Genomic DNA, 23,780 nt, shown 5'->3' on the forward strand with positions numbered 1-23,780 from the left:
TGCAGTGCGTTAAAACTGTGGTTGGCTGCTGGTGACTGGAAGCTTCTTTGAGGTCGCCCCCTGGGTCCCACTGGTTTGGCCGCTGGCCCGATCAGGCTTGGGCGCTGGCTAAGCAAGGTTCTCTGGTTGACTCTTAAGCTGGGACTTGGTCAGAACATTGCTGGTTGGATACGGGCCAGGATTTTGTCCTGTGCTGCTAGTTTGGCTGAAACCTGGCTCCCTGGCTTCAGAGAACCCTTTATGCCCCTTGTAAGGCGGACCCCTTGACTGGCTAAAAAAAAAACTGAATTTGTGAGGTGTCAGTCACCGATGTCCTAGGGGGCCTCCCACCCCTCGGCCTATTCCTTTGTTTCCCACATGCAAGATAACAAATCTCACACCTAGGTGTTACCAGACAACTCAGTCACGGGGAAAGTTGAATTAAAGCGTAGTATTCAGTTCACATGTTCTGACATTATTTCATAATTTTATTTCACATTGCAAAACGAAATTCTGACCAACATTAAATGTGTTACACTACAGTCAGACAAATTATCTGCAATCTTGAAATCAATAGAGCAATTTATTAATTATTTTTGAGTTGTTTATCTTTTGGAAAAGGCAAATAAAACTATATTGTTAAAAAATGAAAGTGAACTAATATTTCACCTGGAGATTTTTTTCTGCTAGTTGAACAAAACTTATACAGTATGTACCGGTAAATGATCATAAAATACCGGTAATCTTGAAATGAGCGAAATAAACTGCCAGTGGGAGATTAATAATTTTTTTTGCAGTGTACACAGCAAAGATTAATGAATCTTGCTTTATTGGCAAATATTTTTTTCCTTTTTTTAAGAACAGTTTTTAAAATTTGTATTATACTTTATTTTTAGTTTCTCGTATAAAAAATGCTGAGTTGCAGTATTTGCGACTTCTCTTTTTATTATTTTTTTGTTTTAACCGATATTTCTAATTTAGTTGTAAAAATAATTACCAAAATAATCAAATGATTTGATATGGGAGATTGTGTGACTCATTTTATGTATTTTATTCCTTATTTTACAAAAAAACTAAATAATATTACCTTTTAAGACGAAAATCAATAACATACTTTATTTAAAAATGTTAAAAGTATCAGTGAACAGTAAACTTAAAACGTTGCTTTTTTTTTAAAAATTATCTGACTACATCTTTCTTTCTTGACTTTTGTTTCCCTACTTCAAGTAATAAATCAAAAAATTTATGTTTAAATATATTACAGTTCAAGGATAACAACCTGGGTCGTCGGGGCACCGCTGGCAATACGACTCTGGGCAGTTCTCTCTACTTATAATGGTTCCTGGCCTGAGTTTGGGTCATGGCAAAGTTTGCACCTGTCCATTTCCTGATGAATAAATATATACTCAACATAAAATTAAATAACCACCGTTACCATATATGAAAGGGCAATACTGGATTAGTGGATCATGAACATCTAAAGTAAAGCGTAGAAAGTATAAAAAATTAAAATCAAATAAATACAAGTGGCATGGCGGATGACTGCATTTCTGCCTCACAGTTTGTATGTCCTGGGTTCAATTTCAGCTACCTATGTTGAGTTTGTAACTTCTCCCTATGAGTGGGTTGTCTTCGGGCCGTCAGGTTTCCTCCCACGTTCTAAACACAGGAAGGAGTGAATGTTGTTCGTCTCTGTGTGCCCTTCATTTGGCTGGCAACCAGTCCAAGGTGTCCCCCTACCCACTGCCCAAAGTCAGCTGGGATGATCTCCAGCACCCCTCGCGATGCTAGTGAACACCATGACATGAAACGGCATGCTAAAACATAATCCTCCAATGTTTGAGCCCCCTAAATATCAACTCACTAATCCACAAAAAACATGAATAACCAAATCCTGTGTAGCCTTGGTAATGTCAGATTTTTATTGAGATAGTTTATCACAGCAATACATAGCAAGCTAAAATGCTAACCAGAATAACATATCGACAACATTTCATCTCTTAACTTTAAATTGTAATGGTAACTCTCGATAAATGCAAATAGTGATCAAGCATCCCTCTAGACAGAATAATCTGCACCTTGTGCGTGGCCTGATGCTAAGCTGCTGGTGTTTTAAGGCATTCTAATATCCTACATTACATATTGTATGGTAATATTATAATCCTTGTGTTGGACATTTTGATTCACGGTTTGTAATGTCATACTATGACCTACTGCTGTGTTTTTATTATTTCTGGCAGTGTTACATTGACATTTAATTTGGTTAGCAATGTGGTTTTGAAAGCTTTTGTTGATCTGGAATGCAGCGTACATACATTTACTTGTGCTAGTGATGTTTTTTTCTTACTAAGTCCTTCATGAATAGGCCACTGCATAGCGATACGAATACACACAGTACTATAACACATTGCTCGTTCCCAAGCCACAAATAATTCAAGCCGATCCATAACATTCGTACAATAGCGTTATTTTTCTCTTCTGTATTTTTCCTGATGTGTGAGTGCAGCTTGTCAGGGTGGGGCCTGCCATTGCGACTAGCTCAATTGAATAATATTGCCATGTTAAGAACTGGCTGTAAGCAAGCAAAAATACCAGTTTGAGCTACAGGTTTTTATCGGTACGCTCAAACTACAACAGACATTTTATTCAGTCATGGCCAACAGTGCGGGAAAAGAGGAGTTAAGTTTGAGACAATCTGGTGCTTTTTCGGTATTAGTAGTTTTGGTTTTCATGTTGAGTGACTTAGATTGAGGCTCAAAATGAGAGAAAGTGTAAGATATGGAGCTACACAAGCTTATATATTTCGTGCTTAAACACCACAATTACATTTGCATTTTGCGTTTGCTTCTTGGTTTTTCTCTTGAAGTTCTTATCCTACAAAGCTAACAATCATGATCTGGGGAGGCTCGGGCCAACCCCGTCGTTGTGCTGAATGAGCAATGAAGGCGGAGCATGATACACACAAGTGCCATGCAAGTTAAGCTCGCTTTCCACATGGTTGTATTTTACTAGTGAAATGTTAAACCTTTTTTGAAAATATTATTCAAGGAGTAAGAAAGGGCAGTGTTTGAGGAGGTTCACCCTCATTTGTGCTGCTCTCATGCATGCACAATTTTTGTTTTGGAGAGTTGTGCTAAGTGATTGGTTTGTTGTTTTTCAGAAAACTAAGCAACATCACAAACAAATCTTTTGTGCCAAAGGTACATTGCTAACGGCTTGGCTTAAACTATGGCCAACATAAGTTGAATTGGGAATGTAAGTGATGTGTTTTAAGAAGTTGTTCTTTTAGTATGGACAGTTGTTGCACATATTTGTTTCTTGTAAATGTGGTACTTTGTACATATATGAGTGAACAATCTGCCGAGTGCTGCACTAAAAATGACTACAGTTTAACATGTGCTTGCTTTTCTTGGTGAGTGAATGACAAAACACAAAAAGAGTAGAAGATGAGTTAACAGAAGAAATAGTGATATTTCGTTTACAAAAAAAATGTCAACCCAAACATTTTCTATACAAAAAATATGCTGCATGTTCCCACTCTAGTTTACATGCCATTTTGATCAGTATTATATTGGTAGTATACATTTTAAGAAATAAATCTACCTATTTTAACCCATCTCAGAGCACAACCCTTGTGATTCTGCTTCAGAAAACGGGTGAGCTGTGAGTGGGTGTTACCTGAGCCCTGAGTGACTATGATGTCATCAGCACTGGACAACAAGTGACAAAATGGCTTCCGCCTGAAATGGATAATACAAATGGATTATCAACTATGAAAAACTGTATAAAACAGTGTCTCCCAATTCTGTCTCAAAGCCATTTTTATTATCACAAAATTTTCTGTCTTTTTTGTTGAAATTTGAATTTTTGGTTTAAAATCAAAGCAAAAAAAACTGTTTTTGATTAAGACAATTTGTCTGTTTGTCCTCTAATCCGGCATCAGATCAGCAACTAGTTTGCTAATCGTATAAATACATCACATATAATTCCTTTCCCTCAGTTGTCTTACTTGTTCATCTTCCTCATTATCTTACGTTGAAGGAGGTGTAAAGAAGTCCTCTAACCGCAGTCAGTACTTACATTTTCCGAACATTGTCACTGCAGTGTTACTGCAATCCCAATTAGACCACGCCCCAACACCCCCCCCCCCCTCTTTAAACCAAACTGTCCTTCAGCGAGTACAGTTTTCAAATATTCTTAAGGAAACATAAAAAATGCGTAATGAATCTACCGGTAACTGTAATTTTTAAATAAGTGGGGGCACATACAACACATTTTTTGTTTTGGGGTTGACTTACCTTTTAAAGAAGAAAAATAAATAAGCCTCTCAATTTCTGAAGGTACTAGCAGCAAATCAAGACTAGCATATTAGGTCCCTGGGGTGTTGTAAGTGGTTAGAATCTGGGTTAGTTTTAGAATGGAAATGAGAAAAAATGAGGTGCAAGACATTAAGATTTCTTGCTCTACATTTTAATTTTTCTGGGGTTCGCCTGGATCTTGCTGCTTCTCTACTTTTTTGGTGGTGACCACCGTCTCCTCATAAACCTCATGTGTGGTCTTGCTCCCGCCTTTGCTAGGCGGTTGGCTCTCATCCTTGCCCTTGGAACCCTTGCCGGAGCTGGTGTAGGAGCGGGACTGGTAGTTGTAGCTCTGTCCTCCGCCACCACCAGAAGTTATGGACGGGCTGGAGTAAGAAATCCCGCTCCCTATGCGGGTCTCCTCACCTTCCAGGAGTTTCCTGAGAAGCAAAAAAGAGGGCAGCGAAATTGGCCATGATGTGGCATTTTGGTAATATATATTAATTTATAAGTTAAGTGTATATTAACTGTTGTACCTATAAGCTGCTATCTCAATGTCAAGAGCCATCTTGACATTCAGCAGATCTTGGTACTCCCTCAAGTGACGAGCCATCTCACTTTTTGTGTTCCTCAGCTCATTCTCCAACTCAGAAATGCCATCCTGTGAAAAAAGATAAATTAACTGCCTGCTCCATATTCCAATACTATAAAATCACTTGTTGTTTTATTGCTTGGACCTCAGTATTGATTTACTGTGACAGCGTTATAGAAAAAAAAACATCTATTAGATGTGCATGTTATGCAAGCTAATGACAGAGAGCTTAAAGATGTGGGCGTTGTCTCTGAGCTGAGGCGTCCTAGAAGAAATTCAGAACCACGGACAGAGCTCATATCCTACAGCCCCTTTGTTTCCTTTTTTTGTACTGGTGAATGAAAATAAATTTACATTAAATGAGAATATATCATAAACATGTTTTTACCTGGTAGTTTCCAATCTCCACACCATGCCTGTCCTCCATTTCCCTGAGCTGCTTTTCCAGGGACTCGTTAGCTCCTCTCAGGCTCTCAATCTCGATGCTCTTGGACTGCACCTGCCTCCTGAACTCGCTCATCTCCTCCCGGCTGGCGCGAATGGCGTCGTTGCTGCGGGTGGCCTGCTCGGAGAGGTCGGCAAACTTGGTCTTGTACCACTCCTCGGCTGACTGGAGGTTCTTGGTGGACATGTTCTCATACTGACTCCTGATCTCCTTGAGGGCAGAGGTGAGGTCTGGCTTGGCCACCTCCATCTCCACCGACACTTGGGCAGCCTGAATCATTTCTGTGAGCTCAGCCACCTCCTCGTCGTGCACCTTCCGCAGGAAGTTGATTTCATCAAGGAGGGACTCCACCTTCTTCTCTAGGTCAAGGCGCACCATGGTGGCGTCCTCCACATCTTTCTTGAATGCCTTGAGAGTGGCCTCTGCCTCCTCCCGGGCTCGGAACTCTTCTTCATATTTACCCCTGAGCTTCTGGAGGTCGTCATCAAGGCTGTCACGTTCAATGAGAAGCTGAGACTTTTCCCCGTTGAGCTCATCCAGCTGGGATCGCAGCTCGCGGATCTCCTGCTGGTACAGCTCAGCCAGGCGAGATGGTTCCGCCTGTCTCTGACGCAGAGCCAAGAGCTCCGTCTCCAGCACTTTGTTATGCTGCTCCAAGTTGCGCACTTTCTCAATGAACATGGCAAAGCGGTCGTTGAGACCTTGCATTTGCTCTTTTTCATTTGTGCGAACAATTTTAAACTCATTATTGAGGACACTGCTCTGAGCCAGGTCGAAAGTCTCCAGAGGCATGGACGAATAGGAGCGTGCAGATTTTCGGGTGTACCCGCCCGATGATGGAAGCCCGCTCCGGGATGCGGAGGACGTTCGATATCCTGTGCGCGAGGACCCGCTCATGGCTGTCCGAGATGGGGATGATGCATAGCGGGGAGATTCCCCGAAGATCCTTCGGTAGGAGGATGCGGAGTAGACTTCAGATCCGTAGCTCATCGTGCCTTGAATGGAGTCGCAAGCGAATGTGGGCGCGTCCCCCTTTATATAGGAGGGGCAGTGCAATCGTTAATGAAGACGCACTGTCAACCGCGTATTCATTTGCAAAATAAATTAAATAAACACACACTCCCAAATCGTACTCCTTTCAATTTATATATCACATCAATTTTGTTCCTAAAGTCACGCCTTTTTGACAAAATTGTGGAAATACACCACTCGTAAACGTGTATTATGTTTTTTGCGGGTTATGCAAAAGAATAATGATTTGCTGTTAACTGTTAAAAAAATAACACCATGTTATACGACACAATGCGGCGTAAAACATGTTTAACAGTAAGATAACCTATTCCGTAAGATGTGGCAAATATTGTCTTCGAGTCCCATGAAAACAAAAACCTACCCCTCCATTACGTTTTGGCCTTCATATTAGTTGCTAATAATGCATTCTAAATTCTGAAAGGATTTTTACTTATGTTTTTGGACTACAAGGAAAAGCTGTGTTGACGTTCCTAATGCTCCTGGACATCAAAAAATAGGAAGTTGCTGCCCTCTGTTGGAATGAAGAAGTATCGATTTAATTGTTCTCATGCAACTGTGACAAAGAACGAAATGTGCTTGCTTTAGTTTCTTAGACGGCCTGTATCTGTTTTCTGATATGTCCTGGAACATGATAAGAAATAAGACCTGTTTTGCTCATTGCTCGTTTTTTAAAATGTATATTTTATTCTTGTCTTTTGTAGTTTATTTGTTGTTGCACTGAAAAGTGTCATGCAGGGATATATATATATATATATATATATATATATATATATATATATATATATATATATATATATATATATATATATATATATATATATATATATATATATATATATAATGGTGTGAATGAGTGAGTGAGTTATATATATATATATATATATAAATATATATATATATATATATATATATATATATATATATATATATATATATATATATATATATATATATATATATATATATATATATATATATATATATATATATATATATATATATATATATATATATATATATATATATATATATATATATATATATATATATATAATGGTGTGAATGAGTGAGTGAGTTGTCTGTCTCTGTGTGCCCTGCGACTGGCTGGCAACCAGTTCAGGGTGCCACTGCCCGAAAATGACTGGGATGGGCTCCAGCACTACCCGCGACCCTTGTGAGGATAAGCGGCGCAGAAAATGGAATGTTGCATGGAAATGGTGAAAGTAAGAAGAGGCCTGCATCCAGTAGAATCTAAATGCTAACCCAAACTCCGGAAACAAGAAAGAAGAAGAGATTTTTGGAGTGCATCTAAGAAATGCACATTCTATTCGCGCGAGCTGACTGAGGCTGCGATCGTGACTTTAAGCCAGGGGATGGCGGCAGAGAGTAACAAACTTCAACATCTCTTATTGCTTCTTTAACAAGTAGCAGGAAATCAGGTATAAAATCTAGTAAAAACAATACTTCATTCAATTTTTTCCTCATCTCTTTGTTATCTTGTTTGGCTTCCTCATCCATGAAACTATTGTCTTTTCATTTTTTGTGTGGGTCCATGGCCCATTTTCTTGCCAGTATATTGCTCAATTTCGATTTAAAAATGTTTAAATGAAGTTCTGCATTGGTTTTTTTTTTACTAATCCCACAATGGTAAATTTCTTCCCCTGAAGTCTCTTGTCCAAGGCCCTGCAGTCTAGTAGTTATAGCAAGGATCACACGTTTTCCAGTTTTTTTTTCTCAGGGATGCCACTTGCACCTTTACCCGTGTGGATGTGTAAATTCCAGATATAGTAGGGTTTGGCATCACAAACTGCCCAGATTTTGATGACATACTCCCCTGGCTTACTTACATCTGAAAGGTCTGAAGTGATATTTTTGCCTGGAAAATACTAGCTCTATACTGAAAGCAACTTCCCTGTTTCAACAAGTCTGTTTTATTTTTTGATAGATAGCTAGATAGGTAGCTAGATAGATAGATAGATAGATAGATAGATAGATAGATAGATAGATAGATAGATAGATAGATAGATAGATAGATAGATAGATAGATAGATAGATAGATAGATAGATAGATAGATAGATAGATAGATAGATAGATAGATAGATAGATAGATAGATAGATAGATAGATAGATAGATAGATAGATAGATAGATAGATAGATAGATAGATAGATAGATAGATAGATAGATAGATAGATAGATAGATAGATAGATAGATAGATAGATACATACTTAATCATAGCCGTAGGGAAATTCACACTTCCAGCAGTATCCTTGTTTTGATTATTAACAGATTAACAGGATGGCCTCGGGGTGCTGTGTTGTAGATTAGCAACAGTGGAGTGGAGGACGTCACACGCTAGGCCAAAAGTTCAACGATTTTGTGCAGATATAGAGGAAAAATGGCAAAATGAGAATCCCCTAAAGCTCACATCAGTGGGTTAGGTGTTGGCTGTCACTGTGTCTCCTGACAGTCCACTTATAATTTTAATTTTGGTGGTATGGTAGTTATTTTTTTTACAGTGTTACGTAATGGCGTTATGTTATAAGTTAAGGGGTAATCTAACCAATTATTTTGTCCACTGTTACAACTCCGTTACCCTTACTGACAGTCAAAGACAGTGCATTACTTTGGCTGCAGAATGCCAAAGTTGGCGTACCTCTGCAAACCTGACGCTGTTTTCAGCAGAGCGGTTTTCCGCACTCCTCCGAGTAGTTTGCATCACGTCTTGGATCATGTCACTATTCAAAATAGCGACTACCTTATAGTTAGATAGCGATTACGAATATAGTATTTACGAATGCACTGAAAGAAGAGGCAAATGAGGGCTGATTGGTGAAATATGTCAGCACTATATTTGACAAATCCTTGACTCATGTCTTTCAGGAACGAAACCTCACTATGAACCGACTCTTGGAAGTGAGCAAAGGGAGCGGCTCCCAACCAATCCCTGCCAGACACCTTTTTTCTCTTATGATTTCTTGATATGCACTTTTGGGGAATTTGTGTTGTGGACTTTGAATTTGTTGGGAAAACAAAAGGTGGACATTGTTGTTATTGTTGTTTTTTGCATCTTTATAATTATTTTATTTAAATTTCCTGTGTTAATGTGTTTATATACAAATGTATTGTTTGGATTTTCTTTCATTTCTATTTTGCAAAACTTTTGTATTTATCCTCTGTTTCTTTTTTCATTTTTTTCTTTGTGTCTTTATTTACCCCCCTCTTCTTAAGGCATTCCATGCATAAATTTAAGGTTTTTTTGGTAATGTATGGGTTAAAGCAACAAAAACCTGAAGAGATGTTTTGGACCCGAAGAGCCAGTTATTTTTAATGAGCTGAGTTGAAAAAAATGGTTCTCTACGAATAGTCGGAACTCCCATCTCTTTAGGTAAACTCCGGAAAAAGACATCACTGCGGTGTTCTGTATTTGCTCAGAAAATGTCAAATTCCTTGACATACAACTTCTTTTTAAAGTAACGGAAATAGTTATTTTCCCTGTTAAATAGTTACTATTACCATAGAGAAATTCTGTTACTACTCAGTTACTTTTTGGAAGTAGTGAGTTACTATGACAAATTACTAAAGAACTAAAGTAAAGTACCCAATGTTATATGAATGTTTTATTATCTTGTTTTTATAGCCTGGACGTAACTGAACTCCTAAAATACAAACGTTACAGTTTCAGTGATATAATGTAGTGATTTTTAGGGGACTTTATTATATTGAAATATAAATGCCTAACAAAGTCAAGAAACCTCAATGCATTAAAGAAATTCATGTTTTTTTGTTCATGCATCTGAAATCCCAATCGGGACAGTGCCGACCCTAACATAAGAGGAGAGTTAAATAAAATGCCATGATTGGTCAATATACACAACAGCCGGGGCCTTTTTCAAGCCGAGAGCTACTTTTTGTTACTAATTAGTGCAAAGGGCCCTCAGTTTGATATAGATTTCTTATCTTATCATTAACTTACCATGTTATTACTATGTCGTCACTATGTTATTACCAGGTTAATCATTGGCAGGAGGTTTAAGTCGACTCTGTCCACTGCTCGTCAAGTCAAGTCACTTTATTTGTATGGCCCTTAATCACAACGGGCTGCACAGACCACAGACTATTACAGACTATTATTACACCATACCTATTCTATATTCATGGATCACTACTGCACTGCTTTACTTCCTTACTTGTACCTATTGTTTATCAATACTGAATTTAAAGCATCTTACGGCGCTGGTGCTGCAGCATCCAAACCTTCAGCTCGATAAGGCTGTGGGCATAAAAGCACTCGTCTTCCCTCGTCGACATAGGTTGAGCTGGCTCAGGGGATTCAATATTCAGATCCTAAAAAATATAATTTTGCTTGAAAATCACAATGACCCAGCACTCGTGAGCTATTTTCACAACCGGACCACTGTCCTTAGGGGCACCCTGGTTCCCACGGGCACCACGTTGAAGACCACTGCACTCCAGTATTTTTGCAGAGCCGATGCAATCTCATGCCTTTGGCGAGAGGATACGTGACCACGCCTCCTCTTGAAAGACATAAGGAGGCCCCTCCCTCTCGCTCAATATGCCTTCCTCCTCCAGCGGGCAGGAGAGAAAGAGACTGAAACATAACACTGACTTCAGTAGAGACCATCTAGCGCTTGGTGCATACAGTCGGGCTTCCTCCGCATCTTTTCTCCGCAGATACACTCAACCTTTTCTCCCACTTTGACGTTGCTCGAGGCGCATGCTCAGACCTAGTGGCGGTGCAGTTCTTTCACACGGGAAATATCATTGGTAAGTACAGTACCAGTTAACTTCGACAAAAACCCGCACGAACCTCGTTTATTTGTTGTTGTTATTGTCGCATTCAACTAATGTCTCGCCTCATACATGCGTGCCTATCTTCTCCATCAATATCCGATCATGGAGAGACTGTTAGCTAGTTCAACGGATAATGTTTTCCTGCTAGCCCCGTTCATTCAGCGCCGACGGGGAGTGCAGTCCATTAATGGTCTTTTATGTCATAACAGCGAGCTGTTTTCTGGTGTGCACAACACTGTAGTAACGCTCATTAGTTGCACTCGATTGTATTAGTGGAATAAAGCCAGTTTGCGTTAGTACAGGGTTGTGGTCTGCATACCTGTCAACATCAGTCAATTGCTCGTCCATTCAATGAGTGCAATTCCCCTTATTAAGCGATAATATACCTTACAAACACAATACGGCACTTATTATTTACTCGTAGCAAGACTATGTTGACAAAGATCATTTGTGTAAACAAATTTATTTCCAAGTAAACAACACAAGAAATTCATTCAGCATCTTTCTTCGTTATTTACAAAAAAAATCTAGAAAAATACGACCACAAGGATTCTTCAAAAATTCTACTGAAGAAATACTACAAGAATACATTACTACAGAATTAGAAAAATCCCAGTACGGAAATACTGCAAAAATACTACTCAAATACTCAAAAAATACCACTGCAGAAATACTAACAGGACTACAGGTACAATAGGTACTTCAAAATACAACTACAGTAATAACTATAAAAATACAACATTAATACAAAAAATATGACTACAAAATATTACTGCAGAAACACTATCAGAATACTACACAAATACTACTACGGAAATACTACAAAAATCATACTACAAAAACACTACAAGAATACTCTTTCGTCTACATTACTAATGATTACAATCCCTCTTATTAAGCGATAATATACCTTACAAACACAATACGGCACTTATTTACTCATAGCAAGACTATGTTGACAAAGATCATTTGTGTAAATAAGTTTTTTTCCAAGTAAACAACAAAATAAATTCTTTTAGCATCTTTCTTGGTTATTTACCAAAAAAAAATCTACAAAATTACGACCACAAGGATTCTTCAAAAATTCTACTGAAGCAAAACTACAAGAATACTACAGAATTAAAAAAATCCCAGTACGGAAATACTGCAAAAATACTACACAAATACTCAAAAAATACCACTGCAGAAATACTAACAGGACTACAACAGTACTTCAAAATACAACTCCAATAATTACTATAAAAATACAACATCAATACAAAAAATACAACTACAAAATATTACGGCAGAAACACTATCAGAATACTACACAAATACTACTACGGAAATACTACAAAATCATACTACAAAAACACTTCAAGAATACTCTTACGTCTACATTACTTATGATTACAATTCCTCTTATTAAGCGATAATAATCCTTTCAAACGCAATGCTGCACCTATTTACTCATAGCAAGACTATGTTGACAAAGATCATTTGTGTAAACAAGCTTATTTCTAAGAAACAGCATGAGAAAATATTCTAGCATCTTAGCTATTTACAACAACAATTCTACTAAAATACTACCACAAGGATTCTACAAAAATTCCACTAAAGAAATACTACAAGAATACAACAGAATTACAAAAATTCCAGTACAGAAATAAATAAAAATACTACTGCAAAAATACTACACAAATACTACTAAAATATCACTGCAGAAATACTAACAGGACTACAAAAATACTTCAAAATACAACTCCAGTAATACTATAAAAATACTACCGGTACATTAATACAAAAAAAATCTACTACAAAATACTACTGCAGACATACTACAAAAATACTAAAGAAATACTTTTAAATACTACTACGGATATACTACAAAAATCATACTACAAAAACACTACAAGAATATGCTTATGACTACATTAATAATGATTACAATTCCTCTTATTAAGCAATAGCGATAACAATCCTTTCAAACACAATGCTGCACCTATTTACTCACAGCAAAACAGACTATGTGGAATAAAAACAAAGATAATATTTGTGCAAACAGGTTGATTTACAAAGTAAACAACACAAGACAACTCTTTCAGGATCTTTCTTAGTTATTTCTCCACTTGCAGTAAATTTAGTGTTGCTTATTTAATTTGTTTCCCGTACTAAAACTCTTATATGGGGTACAAAATTTGAAATGGTCAAAAAACGATAAAAAAATTGGTAAAACATAAGTTGACAGGTATGTAACATATAAGTGGAAAAAAGCCAATTTGCGTTTTTTGCCGGCCTGATGTCTGCAACGTGTGTCTTCCTAAATCTAAACTCCTGGTCCCGGTGTAAACAAACATGGGTGTCTTTTAACTAAAAATGACTGCAGTTGATTTTGGAGTTTTTCAGAAACAAGCGCTGCAAACATGACAAATGATACAGACTGATTTGATTTTTTTCCATGAGAAGTGTCCTGAGTTTCATCTGCAAGGCGCTGACACAAGCGCAAGAAAGCTGACAAAGCGATTGTCCTCTGCAGTCTACCCTCTGCTCTGCATTCCTGCACAAACAACTTACTAATTACTATCAACAAGCCAAAGCTCAAAGGCTTAGAAATGTTCTTGCAATTAGAGTTGACAATGCCTCTAAAAGTCTTTCCCTTGCTACTCTGGCAGTGTTCATTTCTGTCAGGATTGTAGAACATCATTTCTGGTTGCCTTTAGGTTTATGTCCAAAATGCAGTGTATGCAGTTCCGTTTTGATTATAGTCAATGTAGAATGTGTTTGGGTAAAGTTAAAATGGAAGATGTACAAAAAGTAGATACGAATACCAATATGCAAATCTTGCGCAGTAGTTCATATTGATACGACATATCAGTACCCACTGGTGGGCTGTGCATTTAACACTTAAACTTTCAGTAATGTTGAATCAATCCAACCCCCAATGGCTATGTTATGGCTATGAAGGATTTACTTCAATTAAAGCTGTGACACATATAAAAAAACATAAACAATAACCTCACAAAATTGCAATATTAATTAGAAATATAGCCAAATTTTACTACCCAAAAATCATTTTCATTTTTGCACAAAATTAACCCTGCTGTCTTTCCTCTAGAAGATTTTAATTATTCTGTCGTACAGATTATCTTTGCGTTTCAGTGCCATCAAAAAGTTATTTTCTATCGCTATCAAAGCTAATGCTAAAAGTTGAGCCTGTCCTGTCGTACTTTGGCATATCCTTTGATTCGATTTAGAACAAAAAATGTCTGTTCGACAAAAGCAGTGGATCAAAGGAAATTTGTTATTACCTTTTCATTGTGATACTTCGTTACTGCGCCCTAGCCAATCATAGTTTGTGAAACAGCATACGCTTCACAAGGCCTGCTAGAAGGTCCTGGTGCCACCAAGTCTAAATCTGATTGGCTAAACCAACAGATTTATCGTCACATATTAATTGTTTCAATGCCTGCAGAACTTTGTGAAGGCCTGCGGGAGGATTTCTGACCCTGGCAACAAGTAATGGCTGCAATATGATTGGTTAAATGGTTAAATATGAAAACACACTTCTGGAAGCAGCACAACCAGGGGAAAAGCAATGAAAGGATGCGGACAATTTGGAATTATGTAGTTAGAAATAATGGACAAATTATAATTAACATCCCATGTTTCAGGTGTTTTTTTAGGGCATTAGAGAAGGCTCTGACGGCACACCACTGCCAGTACCATTAGAACATAAAATTCCCTTCTCTCTGGAAAAATAACATCAATATTTTTTTAGCAATACGTTAAAAAATAAATGGCAACTTCAGTTCAACCAATCCTTGTGTCAGCTACAATCGCAAATGCTGACACCTTAGAAAAGCCTTGTATCAGCACTGATACCTGATCTAGGTACAGTATACAATATTGGGGAGATCTTCAAATGGGCTGGTAGCGTCTTATCTGTTTTTAGGTTTAAAAGGGAATCAGGTAATCATTTGCCCTATACTTTTGTCACCTGATTTTTTTGGCAGTGCCACCCCCGACATTTCCAGCTTGAGAACACTGCAGCCCATTCCGTTTTTGTTTTTAGTGCTAACCACTTCTCAAGCGTCCTTTGTTGATTTCGTCAACTGCTGTATTATATTCACGCGAACAAAATTAACAACATATTCAAGTAATTAGTCCGTCGAACGGTGTGCTTTCTTTTAAGGTGACACCATCCTCACACAGGATGCACTACACTTTTGCATCAAAACAATCATCCAGTACATGTTTATTTCAGAATAAGTGGAATATCAAATTCCGGTTGGCATGTAAATGCATAGTGGCAACATGTAAAATGTTAAAACTCCAAACCATGTTGACGCATAATATATGCTCATATATCATCTTCAAGAATGCAAAACATGTGACGGCATTTCAGTCCAGTAATTATTGACATCTAAGAATTTTCTTTACACAATATGCAACCCCAGTTCATCATACTTTTCATGACAGAGATTACTTTTCAGTCGGATGGCGTCCGAGTGGCTTGTAAACGCAACGTATTGACAGCGGAAACTGTTATGACATCTGACCTTTTCCCTAGAGTTGCGCACTGTCTTGATAGGTTATGATAAGCAAACTCAAAGGTTAACTGCCCGTGTTAAAATACTTGAGCAGGATATCTTGCAACACTGACGTAAAAACGAATAAACTATACAATATACTCTAAATTGCCTTACCAAACTGTGCAAGTTACCTACATTTCTCAAAGAGGTGCCAAAAAGTAATAAAGTGGTTATCTATCAATGTGTCAGCTACCATTGTGTTCCTAAGAGTGAATATCTGGAATCCGTCACACTGATAAAAATATTTTTCTGGATTTGTTTGTGTTTTGATCTGCTGTATTTTTGTCATTCGATTTTTTTCCTTGAAGCAATTAGCATGAAATATTCCCCAAAAATAGGTATCTAAAATTATACCCATTAAATTTTAAAGCAAATTTTGTCCATAAAAACAGTTGCCATATTAATGTGTTCCATAATCAACAAAATCTGATGGCGTCCCATTTCAACATTATTTAGTCCTTAGACCAGGGGTCAGCAACCTTTTTGGTGTGGAGTGCCACTTTCAAATGTCCTTGTGAATCAGAGTGCCACACCAAGATTAATGACTCGCACAACATTTTTTTTTATATCCAACGTAGCTGTAATTTTTCACCAGTCCTAAATATATATGAATAGACATTGAAATCGTATAGGTGACCAATTTATCTTCCACTATTCTTCTTCTTCAAAAAACTAAAAAATGAATGTGAGCAACATGTGTAAAGGCCTGTAGACATCCATGACTTCATTTTTTTTATACTACAAAATCAACCAGAATCAACCATTCTTCATCAACAATGAAATACAATCAAAAAACGTGATATGGACAGCTACAATACTATTAATCAATGAAATCCTATTGCAGAAAATATGAAATGAAATGAAATGATCTGCATTTATATAGCGCTTTTCAAGTCAATGACTTCCCAAAGCGCTTTACAATGTGCTCCACATTTCCCAATATCAAAACTTGAATCGCACACACGCTTCGTTAATGTATTCGCCATCATTAAATATTTTTTCGTGCTTTGCCATGCAATGAGCAATGTGATAGCTTGCTTCAGTGGTGGTGTTTTTAACAGTGACAAAGGTTTTCAGGGTCCGTGTTTGCTTGCCGTACCTGGAAACCGCGCGTTTTAATGTCTCTGCCCTGTCACACTCATCCCTGAATTCATGTTCAGGTTTCGTCTTGTAATGATGTTTAACACTTGATGTGCGAGGTACAACGCTCTCGAGGCATAATGCACCAACAGCACGGTGATTTTTGTGCACAAAGCCCCAGTCATGTGTCCACGATGGCTGAAAAGAATGAGATTTTTTTTGCTGGAGGAGCTGACGTGATTCATTCATTTATTGCGCGCCTGTGTTTCGTTGGCTGGGTTAATACACGGAGCACTCCTTCTCTCCTCGGCGCCGCGCAGACACACGCTCACACACGGAGCACAGGGGGGGCGGTACCCTAAAGCCTCTAAAGAACACGGTGCGTAACTGTAAATGTCTAAATTTCATGTAAAAATGCGCATTTTTTTGAAAAAAAATAAAATAAAATAAAAAGATTATTATTTTGCCATGCGATCGCGTGCCACTAGTAAAGCCCTCCCGTGCCACTGCTGGCACGCGTGTCACAGGTTGCCGACCCCTGCGTTAGACCATCGAATGTTGGTTCAAATTTAGCTCCAAAATGGGCAAAATCAGGTTTGTTTTGGATATGATTTAGTCCGAATATTAACGTCTTAGATTGGGTTAAGCCTATACAATGTTGGACCAAATAAGGCCTCAAAATAGTAATTGTTGTTGAATTCATGTCATCTAATAGTCCTCAAAACGAGAGCATTACAGCTTGTGTGTTCCTTTTTTTGTTGAGTCAACATTTCTTCAACACACAAATATAAATATTAAAAATCGAAAAACTATGATATTGTCGTCCTGATGTTTTTTGTCCTTGTCTGTTAAGTTTAATTTTTAGACACTCAAGCTTAGGAGAGAAGTCACCAATGGATTTTGAATTCTGAGGTCTTGAGATTTTCATCGCCCTCATGTCGGTTTTGTCATGTCCAGCATGGTCGCCATGACAACCAGCTGGCCCCGCACCTTGGCACCGGCTGTAACAGATTGTCTAAATTGCGTGTGTGCTTCTTAAGTGCGGGTTTTGGGGACTGCCGGTTGCTGTATCATTGCATTAGTCTGTTCTGTTTTGCTCTGTTCTGTTCTGCTTGATTCAAGGATGCCCGTTTGTCTGAGTTAGTAACTTTAAGCCTGTTTGTGAGTATTACCCAGTCTGAATTTGTGATTGCCTGTAAGTCTGTTTTTGTTTTGTTTTTGTCCCTGCGTGTTGGACAACTTTTATTTTCTAAATAAAAGTAACTGATTGTTACGCAAATGAGTTCACCCTTCCTGCCTCCTTGGTCCGGGTCCGTGACAGGTTTTAGATCAGGGGATGATGTTATTATAGTCTGTGGTCTATACCTGCATCAATCACAATGAGACTTCTTATGATTAAGGACTATACAAAAAAAACTTGACTTGACCTGACCAAAGTCTTCTTGTTGAAATAAGTGGAAAATCAATTTCGTTGTTCAGCTCTCCCAAAGTTTGAATCACACGCAAGAAGCTTGCGACAACGTAGATATTTAGTTCTTTTGCCTTCAAGGGGTATTGTGTTTTTTTTGGCGCTTAATAGTGGTAAAAATACTCCTTTATTTAAAAAAAAACAATCATTAAATGCCTGGAAGTCGAGAAATTTGCATTTATTTTATATAACATGAGCCTCATCTAGAGAATGCCGTCAAAAGTTACGGCTACACATACCAAAAAAAGCACACAAAAGGTTGGGAAAAAATGATAATGCTGCAGTTTGCATATCTGTAGCCTTATTCTTCTTCGTTTTATTTAGAAGTCGTTTTGTACTACACAATACAGTGGCATGTAGTGGTCGAATAATTCAATAACAACACAGACTGTCACTTTTCATGGAACTGAATTTCAAATCCAAAGGACATAGCTGAGTTTATATAGAGTAAAATGCTTCTGTCTTTAACAATTTGGCAAACATATCTTTTAAATTGACTTTTTTTAGTATTAATGACTCAAGCCTCTCCTTGATTAAGAACAGAGATGTTCACTATACATAACCTGCAATCCTCTATCTTGTACATTTAAGGACTGGGTTTGAAAATACCATATTCGTTTGAGGGAGTAGGGAGTGTGCAGTTTTTATTTTCTGCAATGCATGGCACTAGTGCAGGGGTCCATTCTTGTTTAAGACACACCACAGGAAATGGTGTCCATACGATCCTAGTGGTAAAGGGATCCAACCAACCAATAACACGGTAACATTATAGCAATAGCATGATGAGTTGTTATTTAGAAATACACATAAAACTGGGTGCCCTTTGCACTAGTTTGTTACAAAAAGTAGCTCTAGTATTAAAAAGGTTGGAGAGCCCTGCACTAGTGAGTGAAAATTTAACACGAAGGATTTACAAAAATATTATGTTCTATGGTATTTTGCATTTATAGAATATAAGGTAATAAGCAGTACTAACTTGGTTTTACCGTCGCCCAAAAATATCATTTTTAAAATTGCTGTTGAGAAATTATGACATTGATATTGATCAGGCTTCTGCGAGCGATCATGATTGCTCTTCTTTAATTCAAGTCAAGTCAAATTTATTTATATAGCCCTTAATCACAAAAATGTCTCAAAGGACTGCACAGGATTACAATGACACAATTACCTGATCTTAAACCAACATGCGGGCAAGGAATAAGCAGTGGAACGTAATTGGTCATCAGCTGATTCCTGAGTATTTGTGATTCCACCTTTACTGGACAGCATTTTCAAAGTTTCCGTCTCCAGAGGATTAAAAACAGGTGGATTTTGCATCTAAAGTCCCTCCATCCATCTGCACCCTTTGTCCTCAGTAGAGTCTCAGGGGTGCTGGACCCCATCCCAGCTATCTTTGGGCAGTGGGTAGGGGACACCCTGAACTGTTTGCCAGCCAGATGCAGGGTGCATCTTAAGTCTATCTCTAAAAATAAAGTATTGACCAAAATGCCATCTTTTGACTACGATTAGCCCATACAAATCATTTGTTCATTTGTCTGTCTGTCTGTTTGGTTCATTCATTCATTAATTTACCGACTGCGTATCCTCCCAAGGGTTGCAGGGGTGCCAGAACCCATGCCAACATCCTCCCAAAGGTTGCAGGGGTGCCAGAACCCATACCAACTGACTATGGGTAGTCGGTAAGGGGCAGTCTAGACTGGTTGCCGGACATACAACATATTAGTATAAGGAAATCCTTTGGTTTACTTCCACTTTAAGACAAATAGGCTAACATTCATTATGTGTCAGTTTGAGTCACTTTTAAAGTTTGATCATTTTATTTGTATGTTGTTTATTATATTTTTTACGGTGATATGTTTTTTATTGGTAATTAAGTCAGGTTATTTTAAAACCCTTGATAAACACACTGGTTTGTGTCTACCCGATGCAATTCAATAATTTTATGTGAAGTAGTACCGCTCCAGTATAGAACAACGTAGTACTCGATGTGAACTTTATAAAGACACATTTTTCTTTTTCTTTGGTTTACTGTCTCCTCAGACACCAACAGGCTAAAGATGACAACTTCATGGAGCGACAGACTGCAGAATTATGCAGACCTGCCTGCCAACATGGACCGAATGACAATGAAAAAATACAGACGAGAACCCTATCACAGGTATGAATCATGGATTTTTTTTAACTGTTGACACAAGTTATTATTCAAAGATGTTCTCTTGTAATCCTTATTTTAACAAGCACCTGTCAAAGCCAAAACTAAGTCTGGAACCTCATCCAGCAAATTTGCTTGGCATCATATTTTTTGCAAAATACATTTTCTTTATCTTTCAAATGTGACGTACATTATAAGTAGGACTAAAGAATAAAGCAATTTAATCAGATAAATTCAACATTAAAAAATATGCTCTATTGCAAAAAAATAAATCAGTCATTGCTAGTGCGCAATATTAGACTTATGTTTCATAAATTCTGCTGCCGCCAAATGTTATTTGACAGAAGTGGCAAAATAATAAATTTGACTTCTTAAAGACTTCTTAAAATACATAGATAGCAACTACTTAACTGAGGAATTCAAGTAAGTTTGGCACAAGCTATAAATATATACTTTATGCTAAAACTATTTATCTTGAATTAATGTTAAAACGTATTTCTCTTCAATTAATGTTGTCAATTCAAGTCACATTTATTTGTAAAGCCCTTAATCACAAAATGTCTCAAAGTACCGCACAGGTTACAATTACCCCACCCCCCTGATCTTAAACCAATCTAAGCATTTTTTTTGCAACACATTAAATTGTCTGAACAGTTTTTAAAAATATTTTTTTTATCAATTAAATGTTTTTCAAATAATTTTTTTTTATAGGTTAGATTAAATCTCATTTTCATTCAAATCAATCAAAATCAATTTATCGGCCACATTGCCCAGCCTTAATAATAAGCATTTGTTTTCCGAAAAATCCTTTATTAATGTAAAGTGAACACTAATTGAAAACATATATTTGTGTCTTTTATAAATCAATTTGTCGCGAAAAAATATGCTTAGGTGATGTTGTACAACGACCTGCTTAAGAACCAATGACTATGACAGCGTTTGTAGCAATGATGGGTTTACAGCTATTTTACAGTTTTGTTTTATTCAAATCATTTGGACCAGTATGTCACATATTTCTGTAGAAAGTTAAACTCGTTAAAACAGTGTGTCACTTTCTCATTTGTGTATGTTTGTTTTTATTTTACTGAAAGTAACATCACTTCAGTTACTGCGCAGGATTAGTCAATTCAGCGAGGCATTGTTTTAATCGACAGGTTTGAATTAGTCAGTAAAAGGTGCAATGAGGTTACAATAGATTGTTGAGCAGGTTTTGCAAGTGTCATGCTATAACATATGTTCCTTAGGTGTGTTTGTTTTGTTCTTATCATACAGTGGCTTGCGAAATTATTTGGCTCACTGTGAATTTTTGCCACGTTTCAGACTTCAAACATGAAGATAAAAAACTATTTTCTTGTGTAGAATCAACAATAAGTGGGACACACACAATCATGAAGTGGAGCACGCTTTATTGGATATTTTAAACCTTTTTAACAAATAAGAAAACAAAAAAGTGGGTGTGCAAAATGATTCAGCCCCTATACTTTCAGTGCAGAAAACTCTGTCCCGAAGTTCAGTGAGGATCTCTGAACGATTCAATGTTGATTTAAATGACTAACGATGATAAATGGAATCCACCTGTGTGTAATCAAGTCTCTGTATGAATGCACCTGCACTGTGATAGTCTCAGAGGTCTGTTTAAAGCGCAGAGAGCATCATGAAGAACGAGGAACACACCAGGCAGGTCCAAGATACTGTTGTGGAGAAGTTTAAAACTGGATTTGGATACAAAAAGATTTCCCAAGCTTTAAACACCCCAAGGAGCACTGTGCAAGCAATAATATTGAAATAGAAGGAGTATCAGACCACTGCAAATCAACCAAGATCGGGTCGTCCCCCTAAATTTTTAGCTCATACAAGAAGAAAACTGATCAGAGATCCAGCCAAGAGGCCCATGATCACTCTGGATGAACTGCAGAGGTCTACAGCTGAGGTGGGAGAATCTGTCCATAGGACAACAATCAGTCATATACAGAGCAAATCTGGCCTTTATGGAAGAGTGGCAAGAAGGAAGCCATTTCTTAAAGATATCCATATTAAGTGTAATTTTAAGTTTGCCACAAGCCACCAGGGAGACACACCAAATATGTGGAAGAAGGTGCTCTGGTCAGATGAGACAAAAATTTTTTGGCAACAATGCAAGACGTTATGTTGGCGTAAAAGCTGCACAGCTCATCACCCTCAACACACCATCCCCAAAGTCGAACATGGTGGTGGCAGCATCATGGTTTGGGACTGGTTTTCTTCAGCAGGGACAGGGAAGATGGTTGAAATAGATGGGAAGATGGATGGAGCCAAATACAGGACCATTCTAGAAGAAAACCTGATGGAGTCAGCAAAAGACCTGAGGATGGGACGGAGACCCGTTTTCCAACAAGACAATGTTCCAAAACATAAAGCAAAGGCTACAATGGAATGGTTCACAAAAAACAAAAAACAAAAAAAAAACATATCATGGCCAAGTCAAATGTCCAGACCTCAATCCAATTGAGAATCTGTGGAAAGAACTGAAAACTGCTGTTCACAAATGCTTTCCATCCAACCTCACTGAGCTCGAGCTGTTTTGCATGGAGGAATGGGCAAAAATATAAGTTTCTCCATGTACAAAACTGATAAAAACATATTCCAAGCGACTTGCAGCTGTAATCGTAGCAAAATGTGGCGCTACAAAGCATTAACTCAATGGGGCTGAATAATTTTGCACACCCACTTTTTCGTTTTTTATTTGTTAAAAAAGTTAAAAATATCCAGTAAAGAGTGTTCCACTTCATGATTGTTTCCCACTTATTGTTGATTCTTCACAAAAAATTACCGTTTTATATCTTTATGTTTGAAATCTGAAATGTGGCAAAAGGTCACAACGTTCAAGGGGGCTAAATAGTTTTGTAACCCACTGTAAGCATTGGCTTCATGGATCCAATCAAACTCTATTTATATTTCACTTTTCAGACACCAAAATGCAACTCAAATTGCTGTAAAAAAACATGAGATATATAATGGCAAAAATATGTCGTTTTCTCCCCACTCAACATCCTGAAACACACACACACACACACACACACACACACACACACACACACACACACACACACACACACACACACACACACACAAAATAGCCCAAAAATATGAAAACACTGCCTTGTTGAAGAATATTTATTTAATTTGGTATATCAGCGTTTTGTGACACGCCACCATCACTTCACCCTCATAACACGGTCTTCTACAGGTTATCACGAAAGCGAGCAAAAGGTTTTTATTTAAAACAAAGATAGAGAGAGTCCAATAGTCAAAATAGTCAAAGTTCTATCAAAGAGCAAATGAAGCCAGTCAAACTGTGTGAATGTTTT

General features: G+C 37.6%; 2 protein-coding genes across 2 annotated transcripts in view; one reads left to right on the forward strand and one right to left on the reverse strand.

Moving 5' to 3' along the window:
• Nucleotides 1–1,878: 1,878 nt before the first annotated feature.
• On the reverse strand, nt 1,879–6,342 carry inab (internexin neuronal intermediate filament protein, alpha b). Its single transcript, XM_088342407.1, has 3 exons — nt 5,258–6,342; nt 4,814–4,938; nt 1,879–4,717 (listed from the first exon to the last, which is right to left on the reverse strand). The coding sequence occupies exons 1-3, from the start codon at nt 6,302–6,304 to the stop codon at nt 4,450–4,452; spliced, it is 1,440 nt and encodes a 479-aa protein (XP_088198533.1). The 5' UTR covers nt 6,305–6,342; the 3' UTR covers nt 1,879–4,449.
• Nucleotides 6,343–10,910: 4,568 nt separating this feature from the next.
• The window catches only part of nt5c2b (5'-nucleotidase, cytosolic IIb), a 36,984-nt gene continuing 24,114 nt past the window's right edge, over nt 10,911–23,780 (forward strand). Inside the window, exons 1-2 of the mRNA XM_088342408.1 lie at nt 10,911–11,135; nt 20,322–20,439. Of these exons, the coding sequence (XP_088198534.1) occupies nt 20,339–20,439 (101 nt within the window). The 5' untranslated portion in view covers nt 10,911–11,135; nt 20,322–20,338. The remainder of the gene's footprint in view (nt 11,136–20,321; nt 20,440–23,780) is intronic.

Source organism: Urocampus carinirostris, chromosome 8 (assembly GCF_059441175.1).
Source record: "Urocampus carinirostris isolate Australia breed hairy pipefish chromosome 8, RoL_Ucar_1.0, whole genome shotgun sequence".
In the NCBI taxonomy this organism is placed as follows: Eukaryota; Metazoa; Chordata; class Actinopteri; order Syngnathiformes; family Syngnathidae; genus Urocampus; species Urocampus carinirostris.